The sequence below is a fragment of the Ipomoea nil genome, unplaced genomic scaffold (genome assembly GCF_001879475.1).
Source record: "Ipomoea nil cultivar Tokyo-kokei standard unplaced genomic scaffold, Asagao_1.1 scaffold1250, whole genome shotgun sequence".
In the NCBI taxonomy this organism is placed as follows: Eukaryota; Viridiplantae; Streptophyta; class Magnoliopsida; order Solanales; family Convolvulaceae; genus Ipomoea; species Ipomoea nil.
This window is the reverse complement of record NW_017617678.1, coordinates 384,884-409,076: the sequence shown is the minus strand read 5'-3', so window position 1 is coordinate 409,076 and position 24,193 is coordinate 384,884. Positions and strand designations below refer to the sequence as shown.

At 37.7% G+C, this 24,193-nt stretch overlaps 1 protein-coding gene and 1 long non-coding RNA gene across 2 annotated transcripts; one reads left to right on the top strand and one right to left on the bottom strand.

Moving 5' to 3' along the window:
* The first annotated feature begins 344 nt into the window (after positions 1-344).
* On the top strand, positions 345-9,740 carry LOC109184084. The gene is made up of 3 exons (XM_019334123.1): positions 345-529; positions 8,641-9,059; positions 9,131-9,740. Exons 2-3 carry the CDS (start codon positions 8,643-8,645, stop codon positions 9,674-9,676), a joined length of 963 nt encoding a protein of 320 aa, XP_019189668.1. The 5' UTR covers positions 345-529; positions 8,641-8,642; the 3' UTR covers positions 9,677-9,740.
* LOC109184087 lies at positions 4,220-19,361 on the bottom strand. Its single transcript, XR_002054702.1, has 3 exons — positions 19,347-19,361; positions 11,424-11,426; positions 4,220-4,302 (listed from the first exon to the last, which is right to left on the bottom strand). It is a non-coding gene; the product is annotated as an uncharacterized LOC109184087 (long non-coding RNA).
* Positions 19,362-24,193: the final 4,832 nt, after the last annotated feature.

The window sequence follows — 24,193 nt, the reverse complement described above, 5'->3', positions numbered from 1 at the left end:
CAGTTAAAAGTTTGTGTGTATTGTGTTATGAGTTTCTATGTATTCAGTTAAGAGCTTCTATGTATTCAGTATCATGTTAGATTATGTGTATTCAGTTATGAGTTTATGTGTTTTCTGTTATGAGTTTATGTATAATCGAAATAATTTTTTTTTTTTTTTGTTTTTTTAGACAATGCACCAAAATGACGTCGTTTTGGGTAGAACAAGACGCATAATGCATTGTGCACTTTGGTGCATGATATAACGACGGCCTACGTTAGGCCTAAGTTCAAACTTTAGATTTCCATAACAGCTCCATATCTAATTTTATAAAGTCCGACTCGATTGGGCTTGGCCCCTATTTCCATCCCTAACCCTAAGTCCCAATTTCTTAATTTTATTTTCTTTCTCTGTTCCAGTCTTCGGTCTTCCAATTTCCCAACGGATCGTGGCTTCAGCCCTCCGTTCAGCGAGACAGCGTGCAAACTGCTCCTCGCCGGCTGCTCCTGGACGTCCACTCGCTCGCTCAGCCCGTCGTCTTGAGCCTGAGGTAAACAACTAAACACCAAATGTTGATTTCATATACTGATATACTGATTTGAGTGATTTCATATGTTGTCTATGTGAAATTGTGAATCTGTGATATATTCACACACACACACATATATATATATATATATATATATATATATATATATATATATATATATATATATATATATATATATATATATATATATATATATATATATATATTTTACAAATTATAAATTTACAAAGCTAAGATTTTGGCGAAAGAAGTGATGGGTTCCTAATATAATTTTATCGGTGAAAAAACAGAGCTAATCTGGAAGATTACAGTAGGCTAGGCATGTGAGGTAACTGGTAATATCACTATGGTGTTTAGGCATGATGGATTTTGGAAGGAGATTATGGTGGAAAATGGTTTAGGGAAAGTAAAGGGACATTTATATATCCATATACGAGTAGAGGAGCAAAGGCTCGGTTGTTTTGGAGTTTATAACTTATTTTAAACTACTAATAAACAATGACTATGTTTGATAACTAACTTATTAGTCAATTTTAATATATGCAATCAATATGAGTATTTGATTAATTAATTTTTTGTAATCGCTTATTGCTACAAAATGTTAAAATTAAAAAAGTTGTTCAAAGTAGTTTTTTCGATCAACTTTTTTGAGAAAGTCATTTTGCTTGTAATTAGCTATCAGCTAACCGCTAATTTACCAAATATTTTTCTACAACCAGCTAATGTTATCAATTAGTCAAACTCACTAACTCAATTATCTAACAGCTATATGCTAAAAGCTATTTAACAAACACCTTAAGCTCTTTTTAGTAATGTTCTAAAAATGAGCTAGCAGCTTAAAATAATAAGCATATTTTGAATGTAGCGTTTCAAAAATAAGCTATAGTAACTTATAAATTTTTTTTTTCCATCTTTATCTTTATTATTTTAAATAAATGACATCATTTATCCCTCCAAATTAAAACTCTTTTGGCATTTTCTCTTCTCCTATTTTTTTCATTCATCCTCGTTTCGCGACTCCTTCATCTTCATTCGAAAAACTCTTCAGCGACCGTGTAATCCCTACTATGGTTTTTCTATATAATTTGGGCATTGTTGGTATACATGTTCTTTGGGTACGTTTGTATTGATAGTCATAGGGTAGTGAAAATATTTTTGTGTATTATGTTAGGCGATTTTGTTTTTAAATTCGGTGTCTTTCCCGCTCCTATTTTAGGCCATTGTTGGTTTGCTTGTTCGGCTTTGGGTTTTTATTTTGAAATATTTTTTTTTCTTGAATTGGTTGTTAATGGATTCATATGTCATATCTTTGCGAAACTTCAAAATAGAATGAAATTGTGAAGCATGTAAAGTTAGTTGTTAGTGAAGCGTATGTATGTGGAGCTTGTTGAGCATCAATAATTACTGAACAATAGTTTTAGGGGCTTCTATCTTGATTCTTGAATACCCTTTTCACGTTTTCTTGTTAGTTTGGGTTGATCAATCATATTCTTTACATGTACCAAAAAAAAAAACAAAACTAACTTTTAGAGATGGTTGCATGTATTTTGTTTGTTTTTGAACTGGTTATGCACATCAACACATGGATACAAACTTTATTTCTTCATTAGTATTTCATCCTAAAAATAATAAGTGTAGTTAGCAATTGAGTGGCAATATTTAAGTCATATTTTTTCTAAATCAAAAGATTTTGGAACACACACAAATTAACTTTGTTCAATTCTCAATTAATTAATTAGTTAAGAAATTTTTTAAATGTTGAAATCAATTATACTTGAACAAACAGAATTGCTAACATTTCTTGTTGTACTATGAAATTCATTAATGTACTTTTGATGTGTTAATCTCATTAAATTGCAACTTTAGCTTATTGTTGTTGTTGTTTATAATTTAGCAATATTGCTTCAACAAATGATAATATTGATGGAAATAATTTTAAGTAGGCTAACGAATAGATGGTGATTTTTTGTGAGATTCGTATCAAATATATTCCAAAGCATAGGCGTGAGTTAATGAAATTGAAAGAGATTAAAGAAGAGTTTGAAGCTACTGTCATACAAAAAATTGCACATAGAAGTTTAAAGAATAAGTGGGATGAATGGAGAATTTGGAAACAACTGAAACGTGAAGAAACTGGTTTAGGTTGGGATCTTAATACAAATAAGATTAGTGGCTACCATGAATGGTGGGAGAAAAAAAAAATCAAGGTTTGTATTATAGATTTTTAAGATTAAAACATAATTATACTTTGGTGTTGATTGTAAATTTATTCTTTCCATTTCTTTTGTAGGAGAGCCCATATTATTAAAAATTTTGCAATAAATTCATTGATCATGCAATGTAAAATTTGTGGTCTATGTTATTTGACGATAACTATGCAATGGTGTAGGTTGTGCTACACCCACTATGGATCCTCAATTAGTGCAACTAGTGAATATTGAGAAAGAAAATAGGAAAGTGAAGAAGAGAATAGGACTAGGCAAAGATTTGAAGATTTATTATATTCTCAGGATAACTAACATTCTTCTCGATTGCAGGATTTGGAGGTAGATGAGTCTTTATTTTGGAATAGTTTAATGAGTGAGGTGAACCGTTATTGTAGTAACCAAGATGTTAGTGACACTCAAGTACCTAGGCAATCTCAAGAAAAATGCTATAAAATGTGCAAAACTCAAAATATGACTCTCAAACTCACTCAAATGAGGCGTAAGAGAAGACAATCAAGATGAGCAGCTAAACTTTCTAGTTAATTGGATAGTTTGATATCAAATTCAAAATTAGGCATTCGACATTTTAATATCCTTATAGTACTGTAAATACTCAAAGTATTAAAATGTCCAATGCCCGATTTGAATTTGATATCAAAATATCAAATTGGTTAGAAAGTTTAGTTGCTCCCATTGATTGTCGCCTCCTAAGCTTCATTTGAGTGGATTTGAGTCATATTTTGAGTTTCTGCATATTTTCTAGCATTATTACCTTGAGATTGTCTAGGTACTTGAGTGTCACTAAAATCCTGGTTACCACCACAATGGCTCACCTCACTCATGAAATTATTCCAAAATAAGACTCGTTTACCTCCAAACTATGCCATCGAAAAGAATTTTGGTTATCCGAAGAATATAATAAATCTTTAAATCTTTGCCTAGTTATATTCTCTTCTTCACTTTCTCTATTTTCTTCCTAAATATCTACATGTTTGCACTAATTGAGGATCTATAGTGGTGCAACACAACCTTCACCATTTGCATAATTATCTTCAAATAACTTAGACAAAAAATCTTCCATTGTATGATCAATGGATTTTATTACGAAATTTTTTATAATTTGAGTTTTCCTACAAAGAAATGAAAAGAACAAGTTTCCAATCAACACCAAAATATAATTATGTTTTAATCTTAAAAATCTATAATACAAATCTTGATTTTTTTTCTCCCACCATTCATCGGAGCCACTAATCTTATTTGTACTAGGATCCCATCCTAAACCAGTTTCTTCACGTTTCAGTTGCTTCCAAGTTTTCCCATTTTTTTTCATAGCATCCACTTATTCTTTCAACTTCTATGAGCAATTTTTCGTTTGGCGGTAGCTTTAAACTCTTCTTTAATCTCTTTCAATTTCATTGACCCATGCACATGCTTTCAAATATAACTAATACAAATCTCACAAAAAAAAAAAAAAAAGCAACATGTATTCGTTGGTCTACTTAAAATTCTCTCCATCCATATTATCATTTGTTGAAGTCATATTGCTAAATTAGAAATAACAATAAGCTAAAGTTGCAGTTTAGTGAAACTAATACATCAAAAGTACATTAATGGATTTCATAGTACAAGAAAAGTTGACAATTCTATTTGTTGAAGAATATAATGGATTTCAACATATAAAAAATTTCGTAACTAATTAATTAATTGAGAAATGAACAAAGTTAATTTGTTGCGTGTGTTCCAAAAGCTTTTGATTGAGTAAAGTATGACTTAAATATTGCCCCTCAATTGCTAATTGCACTTGTTCGTTAATATATATATTTTGCAGGGTGAAATACTAATGCAAGGAAAACAAAGTTTGTGTCTATGTGTATAGCCAGTTCGAAAACAAGCAGAATACATGTAACTATCTCTAAAAATGTAAAAAGAAACTTTTTTTTTTGTACATATAAAAGAATATGATTGATTGGCCAACTCAAACTAACAAGAAAAGCAGACAAAACAAAGCAAAAGGGTATTCAAGATAGAAGCCCCTGAAACTGTTGGTTCAAAAATAACGTTCAGCAGGCTCCATACACATACGCTTCACTAACAAACAACTTACTTTACCTGCTTCAAGTTCCATTCTATTTCTATTTTGAAGCTTCACAAAGATATGACATAGAAATCAATTAACAACCAATTCAAGCAAAAAATACATTTTAAAATAAAAACTTAAAGCCGAACAAGCAACCAACAAAATAATAGTCTTCCTTTATCCTTATTATTTTAAATAAATGACATCATTTGCCCCTCCCAATTAAAACTTCTTTAGCCTTTTCTCTTCTCCTATTTTTTTCTAGGAGTTTATAAAATTACCAGGTTTGTATATTTAGTTGTTAAAGATTGCATATTTAATTGTTGAAGTTTGCATGGTGAAGTTGATGATAATTATGAAAATGCCACTAAAATTTTTTTATTTTTTATTTTAGAATAAGAATCAAATAGGCCACTGAACTGCACACCAAGTTACAATTAGGCTATCAGACTCAAAAAAGTGCAATTGGGTTCTTGAACTACACAAATTCATGCAATTAGGTCTAAAATGACCTGTTTACCTGATACTTTGCTGACCCGGATGTTGTGAATTTTTTTAAAATAATTTTAAACAAAAAATTAATTAAAAAAAAAAACAGAACGGCCGGAGACGAAATTAATTTTGTTTTCGGTCGTTCTGTTTTTTTTTTTTAATTATTTTTTTGTTTAAAATTAATTTAAACATTATTTTTAAAATTCGCAACCTACATGGCAAGTAAACAGGTCACTTTAGACCTAATTGCATGAATTTGTGTAGTTCAATGACCTAATTGCATCTTTTTTGTGTTGGATGGCCTAATTGTAGTTTGGTGTGCAGTTCAGTGGTCTATTTGACCTTTATTCCCTTTTTTTTTTTTTTTTTTTTTTTTTTTTTAAATTGTGATAAGATTCCTCAAATTTTTACAGATTTCAAGATGAGATTTGTTCTTAGTTTTCTTCTAGGGGTGTGTTCTCATGGGATCCTAAGCGTATATATATATTGGGAAAGGTGAAGTTTCGAAGTATATCTACAATCTACAAATCTAATAAGAGTCAATAATGTTAGGCCATTAACTGGAACAAAAAAATGTCAGTATAATTATTTCTTAAAATGAATAGTTCATATTATTTTGATTTTAATATTTTTTAAATAATTTTTCGTATTTACCCTCTATTATATTATTACTTCCCTTAAATAACCCTAAATTCCGTTAACTATTTATTATTCTTAACTTACTCATTAATTTCGAATCTCATCCCAATTAGAATTGACATAATTGTTAAACATATACTACGAATATGTTAAAATGTATTTAAAAAAAATATAAAATTTAACATAAATTTTGGTCAAATAATTGGTACGACTAAATACATAGCATTCAAAGTTGTATCAAAGATTATAAATCAAGAACTTTGAAAATCATTTGATTTTCTTGCATTTAAAAAAATAGGTTAAGTTTTTTTTTTTTTTTTTTTTTTCGTTTAATTAATCTTCTTTTGATTATTTAGAACAAAACTTAATATTTCAATTATGCTTTTGCATTATTGGAATGATTTAGGTAATTATGTTATTAATTAATATTTTTTGTATATATTTTTATAATGGTACAATTGTACATTACTTGACAACTATTATACTATTATTTTTTATCAGACAAAATTGTCTTACATTATTGTCAGACCAACGCGACTTAACTACAAAGTTGTTGATCATAAATATAATTGCACATAGTACTAATTTCACGTAATGCGGTCAAAGTAAGAAATACGACCAAGTTAAGGCAAGTAAAGTCTTTTATTGATCGTGTAGAAGGATCTAATACAATCTAAATGACTATTCCGAGGGTCGACTGACTGCGGTCGGACAGCTCTGTAAATAGCCTATCGATCGTTCCAAAAGTCCTTCACACCGCTGCCGCCGCGGGTATTTATAGCCGCTAGGCCGGAGACATAATTCCGGCTGGCCGGCATGTAACCCACGTAGCAACCACGTGTCTCCACCCCGCGAGCCCTGCCTGTCAGCGCGTAACGTTGCCACGTCCTTCTTCCCAGCTTTCTCATCCAAGGGCCACCGATCGGGTGTTAAAGACGTCGGTCGGGAGATGCACCGGTCACGTCTGACCGGGTTCCTTCAGGAATATCCGACCTGTAAACCTGCATAAACAACAATAAAACACGTGGCATGTCGGTCGGGGTATTCCCTACCAAGACCCCCCAGCCCGGGCCTTTTTAACCGCCCGGGAAAAAATGGGACGGGATGAAAAGTCCAATCAACCGCCGCCAAACCCGATCGGACAGCTGTCATTCTGTCGTGCCACGTGTCGGCTTCTGTGCGCCTCAGAGTCCGGAACGGTCACCTCGCGCAAGTGGGCCATTTCCCGCCGAAATGTTTTCCTATAAATAGGCCCTTCTGAGATTTATTTGAATTCTTACCAACCCTCTAAGTCGATCGGAGCAACCCAAGTAAGGAATTCAGAACATCGGTCGAGCAATCAAAGCTTCAGTTTTTCCAGCCAACTGCAATCACTCGGTAAGTTCTTTCTCCTTTAGCTTTTTACTTTGCTGGTTTACATTACCTCATGATGGCCGACTACGGGCCCTAACTGACCACGACCGGGTCGTACCCGACCCTAACAAAATCCCGACCGCCCTTTAGGAAGACAGAATGTCGGACACAGACAGTCAGAACGTCTCAGGCGCGGACTATGATGACGCGGTCGAGCAGCTGAGCGAGGAGATAGATATCGAGGCGTCTTCAACAGAGGTCGTTTAACGACCACGGAAAGCCTCTGAGCGACAAAGGTCGTCTAGCTCGGAGGGGTCATCCAGCTCGAGCGGATCGGGCAGCGGAAGCGGCGAGACTACTACGAGCGAGCAACGCTCTCCGACTGAAGCCGCTCGGGAAACGCCGACCGGGTGATTGGGGCGTACCCCCACGCCGCACCTCCGACCAACGATCGGGAGGTCACACCAGACCTGGTCGAAGAAGACCCGGCTGCCCCACCCGCACCGGCCAACGACGAGTTCGTCTTTTTGAACAGCGAGAGCGTCGAGCAGCAAGAGTGTTTGCTGACGTCGGGGGAAGCAGCGAGGATTACCGCCATGCTCAACGGTCGGGTTCGTTTTGACACCCGACGGCATCTGGGTAATATAATCGAGCGTCATTAAGGCAAATGGATCGGGATGCACTACGATTCGCTGTAGGCACCGATCGCATTCCCCTTCTCTGCCCTCTTGACTGCGTTCTTGGGCTACTACCGAGTAGTCCCGGCTCATATTTGCCCAAACGCACACAAGATCTTGGCCTGCTTCCCTCAGATCTATGCTCGGCACGAGGTTGCCTGCACGATGGAGCTGGTTAACTTCATATATCAGGTGAAGACTTTTTCGGCTAAGTATAGAGGCGGATTCTTGATGATCCAATCCCGGACGGAGTTGTGCACGATCAAGCACTTACCCGGGAATAACCAGGGCTGGAAGAACATGATCTTCTTAGTCGAGTATGACCCGTGGATCCTCCGGGTCGAGAGAACGTGGAGCACCCACTACAGGAAACAAGTCACGCCGGTCGAGACTAAGGCCCTCCGGGATGCCATCTCCAAGATCTCGAGCGAGATCCATGAATACAAGATCTTCCGATCGAGGGAGAGCTACGACGAGGCCCGACTGCCACCGCCGCGTTACGACCTTGAAGAGAAGTACCAGCCTGAGCCAACGGGCGTAACGATCGCGAGGGCGGCCACTCGGGTCGAGCCGGCGAATGAAGGTCTAACACTAACTGATCATCCCCGACACAAACTCCCCGATCTAGCTTTGACCCCGCTCTAACGATTTGTTCTTTGTTTGCAGAAATGGCACAGGGTTTTAATGAAGAGGAAGCTCCCCGAGCCCCCCGAGCCAAGATTGCGCTTGGGAAGAAGAAGACGACGACCGGGTCTTCCAAAGAGCAACAAATCCCGGTCGCTCGACCACTAGGCGCGACTACGACTGTCACCACAGCCGAAGGCTATGTGGTCGAGTCTTCTGATGTCCTGATATCCCGGGTGGCTGCCCGTAAGGGCAAGGAGGAGGCGGCCGAGAAAGAAGCAGAGGATGGCGGCGCATTGAAGCGCCGAAGGAAGCAGGGCAGCCCGAGCCCTCCGGTCGGGGCCATCGCAGGTGATGCGTCAATCCTCACCCGGATCGGCAATCTTGGGCCGGTCAAGGAGGATATGACAAAGCTGACCCCCACCCAGGTGGCCGAGAAAATTGGCTATGATCTGGTCGACGTAAGAATCTCTTGTCTTCATATTTTCATACTACTGCCATTGCTTGGGCTAATCCCGATCGCTTTTTGCAGATATCTCGAGCAGCTCAAGTCCTCCAATGCCAAGCGTTGCTGGCCAATGAGGCCGACACATTAAAGAAAGTCGTCGACCGGCGATTGGGGGAGATTACCGACCTCCAGGCTGAGCTGAAGAAAGCGAAGGAAGGTCGGGAGCTTGCGGAGAAGGCCGCCCGGGAGGCAAAGGGGGCCCAAGAGCTGGCTGAGAAGGCCGCCAAGGAAGCTCTCGGGGAGGCGGCGAAGCTCAAGTCCCGACTGGGCAACCTTGGCGAGTTAACGCGGTTCCTCTGTCGGGATGAAGCGTCGGCCCGAGAGTTCTTCCGTGAGTTGCGGAAGGACAAGGTCGGGGAGGCCATGATATGGACATTCGGGCGATGGGCGTTCAAATCCGGTCAAAGGAGGATGCGCGCCAAGACCCAATCAATCATGGAGGAAGTCCTCGACGGTGAGGACCTTCAGCTGGTCCTGACGACCTTCCCTGACGAGGTCGCCGACCCCGGCCCGCCGCCTTTCGGCCCCGAGGAGGATGTGGCCGAGCCAAGCAGCGCCTCGGAGAAGTAGATTAGGTCGTGTAGCTTCCGACCGTGTACTTTACTTCTTCGTTTTTTGCTAAGTGAACTCCGTCGGGAGCCCGGTCCCGATCTGTACCGGGCACATTTTGAATGATCAATGAAATTATTATTTTTTGCCAAACTTGTCTCGTTCGTGTTGTGCATTTTATTTTAAACTTTTGCTGGTCGTCCTTTGCCCGACCCATTGGCCCAATGGCCTGGTCGTTCGTGTCTCGACCCCTCGGCCTATTGGCCTCTTAAAAAACCCTACGACCTTTTCGTTCGGGGCTTGCCGACCGCTTACCCTCGTACTTCCTTCTTCACCCTAGCCCCCACACTGTTGTGCACACAAGGCACGAGTGAGTGCGACAGTGGAAAGAAGTTAGGCGGATCGGGGAGATCTTGTTGTAGCTCTGGTTTCCCCGATCAATGGCGTGACCCGAGTGTTCGCCGAAGATGAGTGCATTAGCCGGTCGTTAGAGTTCGCCCGGCCAAGAGGTAGATGGCTATTAGAGCCAATTAGTTGTACACCCCTATCGGTCGGGACCGAGGGAGAGGTGTTATGTGGGGCGAAAAGCCCCTCTTTCTTCGTTGATGCCGAGTCTCGATCGGGTAGATTATGAGCACGACCGAATGCAATTCCTACTTAAGCAATTGAAAAAACCGATCGGGCCGCCGTATGCAAACGGTCGAGCAATCACCGATCGTATATACATTAATATTTCCTGTTCGCAGACGGTTAATAATTTACAAACATACATGTGATAAACGATGGACGGGCCCACTCGCAGGTCTAAGCCCCAACTCCATTTATAATTACAAAAAGGACTAATGTCTAAATAAGACGAGGTGCTCGGAATTCCACGTGCCCTCGATCTGTCTCCCGGTCGTTGTCTCCAACCGGTAGGTTCTCGGCCGCACGACGGCCGTGATGATGTAGGGACCTTCCCAATTCTGAGCTAGCTTTCCCCCCTTCCAAAGGCTGACTTGCCTCCTGACGGCGTAGAACGTAATCCCCGACTTGGAAATACCGAGGGTTGACCCGGACATCCTTCGAACTCTTCACTCTCTTTTGATACTCGGCCATACGCCGAGCGGCTAGCTCTCTCTTTTCCTCGACCCCGTCAAGATCCACGACCATGGAGTGTTCATTTTCCTCGGCATTGTAAGATCGCTCCCTAGCGGTCGGAATCCATGCCTCAATCGGGAGTCGAGGCTCGGCCCCATAGACTAGGGCGAATGGCGTCTCCAAAGTTGCTTCTCTTGGGGTCGTGCGATAAGTCCAGAGAACATAAGGGAGCTCATCGGCCCAGCTACGACCAGCAGAATGCAATTTCTTCTTCAGACCTTCCAAAATTGTCCGATTAGCATTCTCGACCTGTCCGTTTCCCTGGGGGTAAGCCACTGACGATCGAATAGAAGTTGTCCCGATCGTTGCAAGAAAGTTCTGAAAGTATTGGCTTACAAACTGTAGGTCGTTGTCGCTGATGATATGAACGGGTACGCCGAACCAGGAAATGACATTGTGCCAAAGAAATCTAGCACACTGTTGGGAAGTGATCGTGGCTAATGGCTCGGCCTCGATCCACTTGGAGAAATAGTCGATGGCGACAATGATGAACCGTCTCTGACCGGATACTTGCGGGAATGGTCCCAAAATGTCCACCCCCATCTAGCAAAAGGAATTGCAGTCGTGACCGGCTGGTAGAATGTGGCCGGTCGTCCAGGCATCCGAGCAAATAATTGGCACGTCTCACAATCTAACTGAAGAGACGGCCAGTAATACCCGATCAGCATAATACGACGAGCTAGTGATCGGCCTCCTTGATGCGACGAGCAGATGCCCGAATGCAATTCCTTCATTACCAAGTCAGCTCCAAACGCAGTTAAACAACGCATGAGAGGGCCTCCATACGATCGTCTATACAGACGACCATCTTGGACCTGAAACCTTGGAGCTCTGAGCTTGGCCTTCCGAGCACGCTGGGGTCGTCTGGTAGCCGACCGTGCTGGAGGTATTCCATCAAATCTGTGATCCAAGTATCCTCCGCTGGTTGAATGGGTGCGACCGACAACCGGTGAATGCTGTGTCTCGGGATCACTAAAATCCGAGCAATTTTAGACATGTGTCCCGGGGCGTCTTGTGCCAACTTAGACAAGATGTCCGCATCAGCATTGTCTAGTCGGGGAACATGTCGAATGGTGTATCCCCGGAACAAGGTGAGATTCTCCATAGCAAGGTCTCGGTAGGCTTGTAATCGCTCACCATTTACTTCATAGTCACCCAGGACCTGCCCGACCACAAGTGCAGAATCTGTCTGAGCCCGGATGTAGTCAACCCCCAAATCCCGAGCGCATTGTAGGCCATTGACAAAGGCCTCATACTCGGCTTCATTATTGGTCGGATGGAACTGATACATCAATGCAAAGTATACCTTGAAACCCTCCGGGCTCGTGACCACAACCCATCCTCCTGCTCCTTTCTTGCTACTTGATCCATCGGTGGCCAATGACCACCACGCCGCCTCGGGGTCCTCAACCTCCGGGGGTCGGGTCTCCCGAGCGGTGCACTCGACCAAGAAGTCTGCCAACACTTGACCCTTTATTGCTGGTCGTAGTCGGTACTCAATGGCATACTGAGTCAACATTAGCGCCCGCTTAACTAAGCGCCCTGAAGAAGAAGCGGTGCGGAGTACTGGTCAGATCGGCTAATCGGTCAACACATGGATGGATCTACCTTGTAAGTAGGGAGCTAACTTCTTCGCAGCTATATATAGAGCGTAGACGACCTTCTCTAGCTAAGAGTACCGGAGCTCGGGACCATGGAGCGCATGGCTCACATAGTAAACCGGTCGCTAGACCCCCTCCGAATCGGTTCGGCACAAAACTGCACTTACTGCTCAATCGGATACGGCGAGATAAACCTCTAGTTGTTCCCCGAGCTCGGGCTTCGACAGTACGATCGGCGACATAAGATATTCCTTCAACTCGTCGAAAGCCGCTTGGCATTCATCGTCCCAGACGAATCCATTTACTTTGCGCAATACCTTGAAAAATGGTAAGGCGCGCTCGGCTAATTTGGAGAGGAAACGACTCAAGGCCTCCAACCGACCGGTCAATTGTTGCACCTCCCGAACGGTAGTGGGCGGCTACATATCCAGAATAGCCTTGACCTTGGCCGGGTTGGGCTCGATCCCTCTTTTAGTCATCATATAGCCAAGGAACTTCCCCGTTTGAACTGCAAATGTGCACTTGCTAGGGCTCAATCTCAGCTGGTACCTCCGCATAATCTGAAAACACTCTCGGAGGTCCCGAGTGTGGTCGGCTCGGTCCTGACTCTTGACCAGCATATCGTCTATGTATGCTTCCATCGTTCGGCCAAAAAGATCCGCAAAGAGCATATTGACCATCCTCTGATATGTTGCTCCCGCGTTGCGAAGGCCGAACGGCATCACTCGGTAACAGTATAGCCCATCCGGGGTCACAAAGGCTGTCTTGATCTCATCTTCATAGTGCATCATTATCTGGTGATAACCCTTAAAGGCATCCATGAAGCTCATGAGCTTGGTCTCGGCCGTCTCGTCGACCATTTTATGAATGCCCGGGAGCGGGTACGGGTCGAGCGGGCATGCTTTGTTGAGGTCGGTAAAATCTATGCACATCCTCCATGCTGGGGGCTTGGGAACAAGAACAATATTTGCCACCCACTTGGGATAGATAACCGGTTGGATGTGCTCGATCGCCGCCATCTTTTTGACTTCTTCCCTCACCAACTCTCGGCGATCGGAAGATAAATGCCGTGTCTTCTGAACGACCGGCTTTGCCGTGGGATCTACGACAAGTTTGTGGCAAATGACTGTACGGTCGATCCCGGGCATGTCCTCGGCCCCCACGCAAAGATATCGGCAAATTCCCAAAGGATTGCCAGTACTTCTAACCGTAGCTCGGGGGTAAGGCCCCGACCAATTTTGATCTTCCTGTCTGGTCGGTCCTCGGACAGGGGAACTTCTTCGATTTCCTCGGAAGGTTCAGGTTGCTCCTTCCGATCACTGGTAGCTTCCTTCACGATCGTATTCACCGCGGGAAGACGTGCCAGTATCACGCTTGTTAACGGCCCAGGTGTAACATTTCCTCGCGGATTGGACATCTCCGCGTACCACGCCGACCCCGTTCGGGGTGGGGAATTTCATGCATAGATGGGGCATTGAAATTATCCCACCAATCTTCATTATGGCTGGTCGGCCCAAGATGATGTTGTGGATCTCGACCGGGAGCGTGATCTTTCCTTCGGGGCGAATGAGGGCCCCGGTGAATCCCGACAAGGGTACGCCGACCGGAATCAGCTCGCTCTTGTCCAAGTTAAGCTTTTCAAATACGTCCAAATAAAGGACGTTGACACTGTTTCCCGTGTCCATCATGACCCTGTGGACATCGGTCCCGTTGACATCAATTGTGGCCACGAGGGCTTCCAATCCGTGGTCTCCGCTGTTAGGCTGGTCCTCCAAAGTGAAGGTGATGGGCTCCATCTTCTGCTTTTTCCCGGTATCACGGGAGTCTACGATCGCGACCGGGCAATTCTCCCTCAGTCGGGAGGCGTCCTCCAAACCGCCAAAGATCACATGGACGGTCGGTTTGGCCGCCGGTCGGCTGCTGGATGGAGGGTCCGGGTCTCTGTGGTCTTGACCCGACCGATCTGAACGATCGGAGCGATCTGAGCAGTGATGAGAACGCTTGTGATCTCTCCGATCGGTATCCTTCTTGGTATCTTCTCTTTTACCCACACACTTATTCAGCTTTCCCAGACTGAGCAAGTCTTCCAACAGCTGCCTTAAGTGTGTGCACTCCTCCGTGTCATGCCCGGCACAATGGTGATAAGCGCAATGCTTAGATTTATCCGGTCCATCTTGGCCGGGATGAGGGAGGCGAATGAGATTGCAAGACTGAGCGTACTGCATAGCTTCCGCCGCGGATCGGTTCAAAGCCGTAAACTCGCCAAGCCGGGTGCAAGGTTGGGGATGATCATCACCCGATCGATGTTCCGCCCGACCGGTGGGTTTGCGGGATGAAGTCCCGACCTCCTGCGATCTCTTGACGGTGTTCGCTTCTCCGGCATTAGCGTAATCCGTCATCCTTCGGAGGGCCTCTTCGTACGTGGTCGGGGGATGGAGGATAAAGTCCTGGTATAAGTAGCCAGCTCAGAGGGAAATGTGGAGCATATGGATGGCAGTAAGATCATCCATCGGTTCAACCTCCCCGACCGCGGCTTTCCACTTGACCAAAAATTCAGACAAGCTCTCCCCCTCCAGCTGCTTGGCCTTCTCCAAGTTAGACCCTTAATGTTAGACCCTTAACTGGAACAAAAAAAAATGTTGGTGTAATTATTTCTTAAAATGAATGATTCATATGATTTTGATTTTAGTATTATTTAATGATTTTCCTTATTTACCCTCTATTATATTATTTTCTTCCCTTAAATAACCTTAACTTTCGTTAGTATAAACTTTAGTAACGGAATACTCCGTTAACTATTTATTATTCTTAACTTATTAATTTCTATTAAAAAAAAAGTCTTAAGTTGGAACCACATCCCAATTAGAGTTGACATAATTGTTAAACATATACTATGAATATGTTTAAACGTATTAAAAATCTATATATAATATAAAATTTAACATAAACTTTGGTCAAATAATTAACCCGACTAAATACATAGCATTCAAAGTTGAGCATCAAAGATTATAAATCAGGAACTTTAAAAATCATTTGATTTTCTTGCATTTAAAAAAAAATTTAGGTTAAGTTTTTTTTTTTTCATTTAATTAATCTTCTTTTGATTATTTAGTACAAAACTTAATATTTCAATTATGCTTTGCATTATTGGAATGATTTAGGTCATTATAGTATTAATATTTTTTATATGTATTTTTATAATGGTACAATTGTACATTACTTTACAAATATTATACTATTATTTTTTTTATCGGACAAATATGTTCTTATATCATTGTCAGACATGCGCGACCTAACTACAAAGTTGTTGATCATAAATACAAGAGTAAATATTCAAAATGGTCCCTCGACTATAGCTAAATTCACAAATTGGTCCTTGACTTTCAATTTCAACAAACTAAGTCCTTAACTTTGTAATTTTGACACGATTTGGTCCTCCATCTATTTGACCGTTTGTTGACCGTGATTGACGATCTCCAGAAGATCCTTCAGCTCTCATCGGAGCACGTGGAGGCCTCCAGGATGATGTTGCACTGGTTCGGAAACACGTCGTCTTCTTCGCTCTGATACGTACTCAACTACATTGAATCCAAAGGGAGGATGAAGAAAGGCGACCGGATTTGGTAGATTGCTTTCGGCAGTGGATTCAAATGTAACAGTGCGGTCTGGAAATACAACCAGAACCTTAAAAAACCGACAATGGACCATGAAATTCCATATATATCCTCAAAGATCACAGTCAACAAACGGTCAAATAGATAAAGGACCAAATTGTGTTAAAATTACAAAGTTAAGGACTTAATTAGTTGAAATTGAAAGTCGATGACCAATTTGTGAATTTAGCTATAGTCGAGGGATCATTTTGGGTATTTACTCTAAATACAATTACACATGAACTCTAAAATGGTACGACCATTTTTCAAAGAATTGACAATGTTGAAATCCCACTGGCCCCAATTGAATAAGTTTACACATCAGAATATTATCAATGCATGAAAACTTCTAAAGAAATTTGTAAGTTAAGTTATTTTTTACTATATCATTATAACAATATCTATTGTGACCATATATTTTGAATTATTTATTATCAATTGAGAGCAATTATAGCAATTGTCATTAACAAACTCTTAAAACAATTTGTCTCAACAACGAATGAAAATTAAAAAAATCAATGATTGCATTATTGTTGATGAAAAGTATGTACGTCACTGTATTACTCTTATTAAAGTAAATAAATTAGTAGCTACAACAAAAAATAATACATATGCGTTTCATTAATTTAGAATTAGATGTCTATAATGCCTTTATTTAAAAAATATTAATTATAAAAAATTTAAAAAGAGATATAATTTTATTTGTTATATTATCTTTATTTTCTACAATTTAAATATTTCTTACCTTCAAATTTATTAATTTATTATATTTACTATATTGTCCATTGTCTTCTTTTTACTTTATCTTGTAATTAAATATCAAAGTTATAACATAAATATATATTTATTTACCGAGTATCTTATACAAATATAATAAATAATAAATATTAATATTTTGTTCAATACTTTCACATGATAACCTACGATACAAATCTCACACCACATGAAACATGTAGAGGAAAAACTACCACTACCAAATATCAATAGTAGTTTGTAATATAAAAAGTTCATAGTACAACTAAGATCACAGTCATATACACAGCAAGACAAATCTAAAGCTTTCTACACTATAATCTCATTGCACGATGTATCCATCCATGCTAGGCAAATTATGCAGTGGAACCATGTCCACCTTGCAAGGTGGACACGGTTCCAAAACTGTTCATAATTATGATTATATAGTTCAAAAATTATGAACATATAGTTCTATTATATGAACATAGAGTTGTGAACATAGTTATGAATATATAGTTCTGTAATTATGAATATAAAGATTCAATAATTGTGAATATGAAGTTCAAAAATTATGGATATATAGCTTTATAATTATGAACATATAATTCAGTAATTATGAACATAAAGTTCTGTAATTGTGAATATAGAGTTCAATAATTATGAATATGAAGTTCAAAAATTATGAATATATAACTTTATAATTATGAACATATAGTGCAGTAATTATGAACATAGAACGCAAGGTGGACACGGTTCCACAGTATAACGATTGTCTATGCTATCACCAGTAACCCAATTGCACATGACACACTACCAAAAAAAAAAAAAAAAAGAGGACATGTACTGAAGATGAAGATAATGATAATGCTACCCAAAAGATAATTAAGAAGAATTAGAGAAATTTAAATCAAAAGTAGCATTTATTTAGACTATCGCTTTTAGACTATGTATTTAGACTAGCGTTATTACAAAGTTGCAAACATTTATTTTAGTGACAATTATAATCAATCTTTCATATATTATATTGCATTTATATACACTAAATTACCAATTTAAATAAACAAATTCAACATTTATTTACCTATGCATAAACATTTTCTATGTAATATTGCATTGATATATTTTAAAATACTTATTTAAAAATAATTATTGGGCATTATTCTATTTGCGCATTAAAAAACTAGTTTAATAAAATATATGAATATTATTATTGTCAATGCATGAAGGTAGGTTAGGTAGGTAGGGTCCGAAGATCAGTCGTTATATCATAGACCGCGGTGCACACATGCACCGCGGTAAAAAATGGCGTCGTTTCTTTAAGTAAAGAAACGGTCCGTCGTTATAGTTAACGGAGTCCGTTTGTTTGGTGTATTAAACACCAACTGACACTACAGTATATCTAAACGGACAGTGCAGTTATATCAAAATGATACTGTAGTTATAGTGAAATGAAATTGAATAACATTTCACATATTTGAGTGTATATTGTACAATGAAGCTGTAATTATATCAAAATGATCATGTAGTTGTGTTTTAAATGAAACTATAGTGTATATAAAATAAAATTAAATAACATTTTCACATATTTGAGTCTATAAATATCGAATGAAACTATAGTTATATCGAAATGAAACTGTAGTTATGTTGAACTGAAACTGCAATGTATACAAAATGACATTGAATAACAGAGTTACTTTTTGTGAAAGGGTGCGAAACGGCGAAAAACAAATACCGTTTCTTTTCATTTAACAAAAGGACGCGCGGTGCATAATTTATCATGCACCATGGTACATGATATAATTTGCCTCCGAAGATCGAGGAATCATCAGCGACACCGGCGATGATGCTAAAGCGGCAGCACATTCTTTGTTGATTGTGCGTGGTATTGTGGGTTTCATGTGGCATGTTTTCAAAAGCCAAACAAACTTTCCTTTTTTTTGAAACCCTATGTTTGAAAAACACCAAACTTAGTCAAATTCTCTCCAAAACAAAAAGGTTGACTATAAAAACCTATCAAACTACATCTCCGGTTTGAATTCTCCAACTTTTAATTCTTGCAGCCAGCAACCATGTTTGAGTTTACCGTACATAAATTTTGTACAATTTAGAGAGACAGCAAGATATGAGATGATTTTTCAATAATTTAATGAGATGTATTTAACTTATAGCTTTATTCTATTAAATTTGATGTAGTAAATTTTTATTACATTTGAAATTTGAAAGTGTTCATTATTGATTATGTTTGTAGTTAATTGAGATGACAAAAATGATGGGCATTTGACAATTAGTGAATTATATTCATTATTTTGATATTTTGACTAGTGGGTAGTATTAGTTGTTTATTAAAATATATATTCACTAAATTTAATGTTTAATTTTATTTTGTAACATATAAAATAATTTATAAAGGTATGAATATGCTTTTTAACTTATTTTATTTTTCCCAAAGTGTTTTATATTTTAGATATAACCAGCGGTTTATCCGTGTAAAATAAGGAACAAATTATATTATCATTAATTTAAAGTAAAAAAAATTAAAAAATAAAAGATATTAATATTTACAATATAATAATAATCTAGTTGGATTTTCCATATATTTGGTAAGATATGTATTTTCATAGCATACAAAATTAAAATTAAATTTGTATAGTTAATTAGTCCTTAATCATGTACATATTAAAATACATTTATAAATAAAATATCAGGGTTGTAAAAATCGGTCTAGGCGCCCGCCTAGGCCCCTCCTAGGCGCTAGGCGGCAATTTATATCCTACACCACGGCACGCGTTGCACTATGCGCCCAGATGCAAAACGACGTCGTTTTAATTAATTTTTTTTTTGAAATTTCCCGCCCCAGTGAATGACAGTAGTTTTTTCTTTAAAAAAAAAACCCGGTGTTCAAGAATGTACATAATGTTATACTAGAATACACATAATGTTATACATGAATGTACATAATTATATAACAAAATATACATACTCTTTTTAAAAGATAATACACATAATCTAACATAATACATAATAAACATAAACTTTTAACATAATACACATCAACTCTTAACATAATACACACAAATTTTCTGATTCGGATGTACATAATTGTATAAAAAGAATGTACATAATTGTATAAAAAATACACATAACTGTATGAACCAATACACATAACGTTGTGAACAAATACACATAATCTCAGCAACTTCCTACCGCGCCTCCCAACACTACCCCAAAACGACGTCGTTTTGGGAGGCGCACGGCGCACAGTGCTATGTGCGCCGTGGTGTAGGATATAACGATTGGCGCTAGGCGCCTCTAGACCGTGGCCATTTCCCCCCTAGGCACCCGCCTAGGCGTCCGCCTAGCGCCTAACTCGGCCGATTTGGGTGCCTAGCGTCTAAGTTAGTCGAGTTAACTCGTCCATTTCGGTCGAGTTAACCCGATCAGTTCGGCCTATTTTTTTTTATTATATATGTGTGTGTGTGTGCACGCGCGCGCATACATATATATAATATGACATATATACACTCGTAGACTAGTTTGATACATTGAATCTTTGGATGATTGAAGTATTTGAGTATTTCATATTTGAGTATTTTTAATTTTTAATATTATTTTAATATTTTTTTTTTTTTTGAAAACCATTGTTTTGATGTTATGACTTATAAATTATCATTAATTCATTTATTTTGATGTGTTATTTGATTAAATGTTGAAAACAACCTCATCAAAATTGTCAAACTGCAAGTCTACCACTGTTTTTTTGGCGCCCGCCTAGCACCGCCTAGGCGCCGCCTAGGCGTTAGGCGCTGTCCGGGCGCTCGACTAGCGCCTAACGCCTACTGCAACCATGCAAAATATACATAATTAAATTGACTGTTCCTAACTATATTTCATATGTATTATAAAATAATAATAATAATAATAATAATAATAATAATAATTAAGGTAATTATATTTTGAAATCAAAAGATGTAAGTTTTGTTGGGACTGCGTCTTGGAGGGCTAAGTTCAACATACTACCATCTTATTGTGACATTGTGGATTACCATGGATGGATGTGGTTAAATACTTCATGCCGATCAACTTATCATCTATTAATTTTAAGAAAGATATGACAGTTAGATAATCAAATAACTTCATGGTTAAGAATTTTAAGAAAGATATGACAACTAGATAATCAAATAACTTCATGGTTAAGAGTGTACCTACTGGGATAAGCATAGTGCACTATAAGCTCTGTTTGGTAATATTCTCAAAATAAGCTAGTAGCTTAAAATAAGAGTTTTTTTTTTTTTTTTTTTTTTTTTTTTTTTTTTTTTTTAAAAACAGGTAACGTTTCAAAAATAAGCTAGTAAATTCCTATTTTTTTTCATCTTTATCTTTATTATCATTATTTTTAATAAATGACATCTTTTACCCTCCCAATTAAAACCCTTTTTGGCATTTTATTTTCTCTTGTATTTTTTATTCATCCTCTTTCGCAACTCTTCACTGCCCAGCAACTCCTTAAAGTTCTAACTCCAATCGTCCGTTCATAATGAGATGCTAAATCATGATTATGCTAATAGTTTCATTTCAAAATGTTAAATTTTAATATGTAAACAAACCTATTTATATTTTATGAATATGTCATTTTTAGTCTTTTTACATTTATCAGCTTATCAAAAAACTAATTTTACCAAACACTTTTAAGCATAATCAGCTATCTTAACAGCTCTTTCGTTTTCAGCTTCTAACTTATAACTTTTCAACTATCAGCTACTTTTTAACTTTCAGCTACCTTTTTAGCTAGATTTGTCAAACATAGTCATATACTTTTTGAGATTGTATCTTGTATATTGGGGATAATAAGAGTTGATAAAACCCGGTAAACCCCAAAAGCATGCTTGATTATATGCACCGATGCAAATCAAAATTATAGATTTTCTAAATTAGTATAAGACATAATTTTTTGAACTAAATAAATGCAACCATAATGAAAATTTAGCATTTTAGATTTTAGCGTTTTGGTCACAATTCTTTAAATATTTACTAAACACCAAATTTAACAATTTGACTTAATCAAACCACTATAGTCAAACAAATCCATCAAAAATTAAAAATTTCATCATTTACTAATTAAATACTTTATGTTTTCAAAAAATAAAAAATAAAAAAAATACTCTGTTGGTGTAAATAGTTAGATCTTGTAATGGTTTTTTAAATATAATTAATTTATAACTGCACTACTGCAGTATGGTACAAATCTGACATTACTGTTAAAGATCCTTGTAATGATTTTACATATTTTAATTTTGAAGTACGTATGTTATGATATGATCAAAGTATAGTAAATTGTAAAGCATTAACAAAATTATGTTACTTTTTATGTAGTTATATAAGTATGTAGGTGAGGTGTAACAAAAAGCATGTGTTAGTGTCACCACAAAGTAGTAATAATAATAATACAATATTATTGATGGTTTTAATTCAAATTCAATTAAGAGAAGGACAAGCTAAATATAAAAGGTGACATGGAGCCTTTGTTTTAATTTGTTCTACAAGTGTTTAGTGTAGAATGTAAAGTTTAGATATTGTATAAGTATAGTTAATGGCGTACATCATTTGTACAAGTTTTTAGGTTTATATAACCAGACCCGATTTTTAGATTTTTGTGGCCATGTTCTTATAAATAAATGAGACTTTGCCTAAATTATAAGCGCAATCTTTAAAACTAATACCGTAAAATATATTATTTTTACTTCAAATAAGTATGAATGGCACGTGTAACACCAGCTGAATGTAAAAATCACAGTTCCTACTTCAATTATTATGTTTGATCCATTGGCGGTGATTATTGTCGTTGTAATTTGTGAATAATTATTAAGAGAGAGAAGTGATTTGGGATAAAAATGATGAGTTTTAGGATTAATTGTAAATTTTTTTTTTTAATTTCTTAAGTAACTAGGTAAAAAATAAATATTATTGAGCTTTTTAAAAATTGAGATTCTGTGATGTTGCCCATCCTGCACGTCCTAAAGTTCGACCATGTATATAACTTATTACAATGAGGTGCATTGGGATATGGTCCTTACTTGATTAACTCATAACAAGGTAATTAATTAATTTCGATACAGTCAATAATAATGTGTAATGATATATTACTTGTAAAGGGCTATGGAAATTATTTGATGCACTCAACTAAAAATCTAAAATACCTAAAAATTTGGGTAAATTCAATAGAAGGTAAATAATGGAATTGAATAAGCAAAGTTTAATTCAATTTTTTGAAGTGCATGTGAGAGCATAGATTTGTTTATCATTTTGTAACTAATTGAGTTCGATCTGTTCTGTTGGCATCATACTATATAACTATATTACAATAATTATGGTCAACCGACCACCACCGGCACGTCCGCACATTTTCCAACATTGATCCAACATGCATGTTTCAATTCTTACTTTTATGTTTTTAATTTTTTACTATGTTTTTACACTTGGTAAACTTAAGATTTCAACTTAATTTGGTTGCTATAATGTAAACTTGACCAAATTTGGTTGCCTACCTAGCTATATATTGTTATTATTTATAATTGAAAGAATTGTAATTTATGCTCTTATGTATATGTCAATTATTAATGCCATGCTTAATAATTTGTAGTGGTGTAAATGTTATCGTTAAATTTTCAAAACATTATCATATACTCATATATGTCTCTCCCCTAAACAGAGCTATGATTAATTACTCGTTATACGACACTATTTAGAAAGGTTAAAATGATAATTTTATATTTGACTTTTTATTTTTGCTTTGGAATAAGGTTCAAATTGGCAACTGAACGTAACCTGAAAATGCAATTAGGCCACTGAACGAAAAAAAAAAAAAGAAGAAGTGCAATTAGGCCATTGAACACTCCAAAGGTATGCAATTTCACCTGATAGCAAGTTACCATCAATTTTAGCAGGTTAACTGTTTACATGACAGCTGAGTTTGACATTTTTAATAATTTTAAATAATTTTTAATAAATTTTAATAATAAATTAAAAAAAAAAAAAAAGACGAGGTGGCCACTTGCCACCCCCTTCCCCCACCCCCACTTCCTTCGTCTCCGGCGGAGACGAATTGAAGGAGGGGGATACCCCGTCGTTTTATTTTTATTATTTTTTATTGATTATTTTTTCAATTTTTTAAATTTATTATTAAAAATTATTTAAAATGCCAAATCAACTGCCACGTAAGCAGGTAACCCGCTAAAATTGATGGTAACCTGCTATTCGGTGAAATTGCATGCATTTGGAGTGTTCAGTGGACTAATTGTATTTTTTTTTTTCGTTCAATGACCTAATTGCATTTTCATGTTACGATCAGTGGCCAATTTGAACCTTATTCCTTGCTTTTCTCCTTTCTCCTTCTCTTTTCACTTTCTCTCTCC

Coding starts and splice junctions, on each gene's coding strand:
- LOC109184084 (XM_019334123.1), top strand. CDS start 8,643: ATGGCACAGGGTTTTAATGAAGAGGAAGCTCCCCGAGCCCCCCGAGCC. Junction 9,060..9,130: donor TTGGCTATGATCTGGTCGAC/GTAAGAATCTCT, acceptor CGCTTTTTGCAG/ATATCTCGAGCAGCTCAAGT.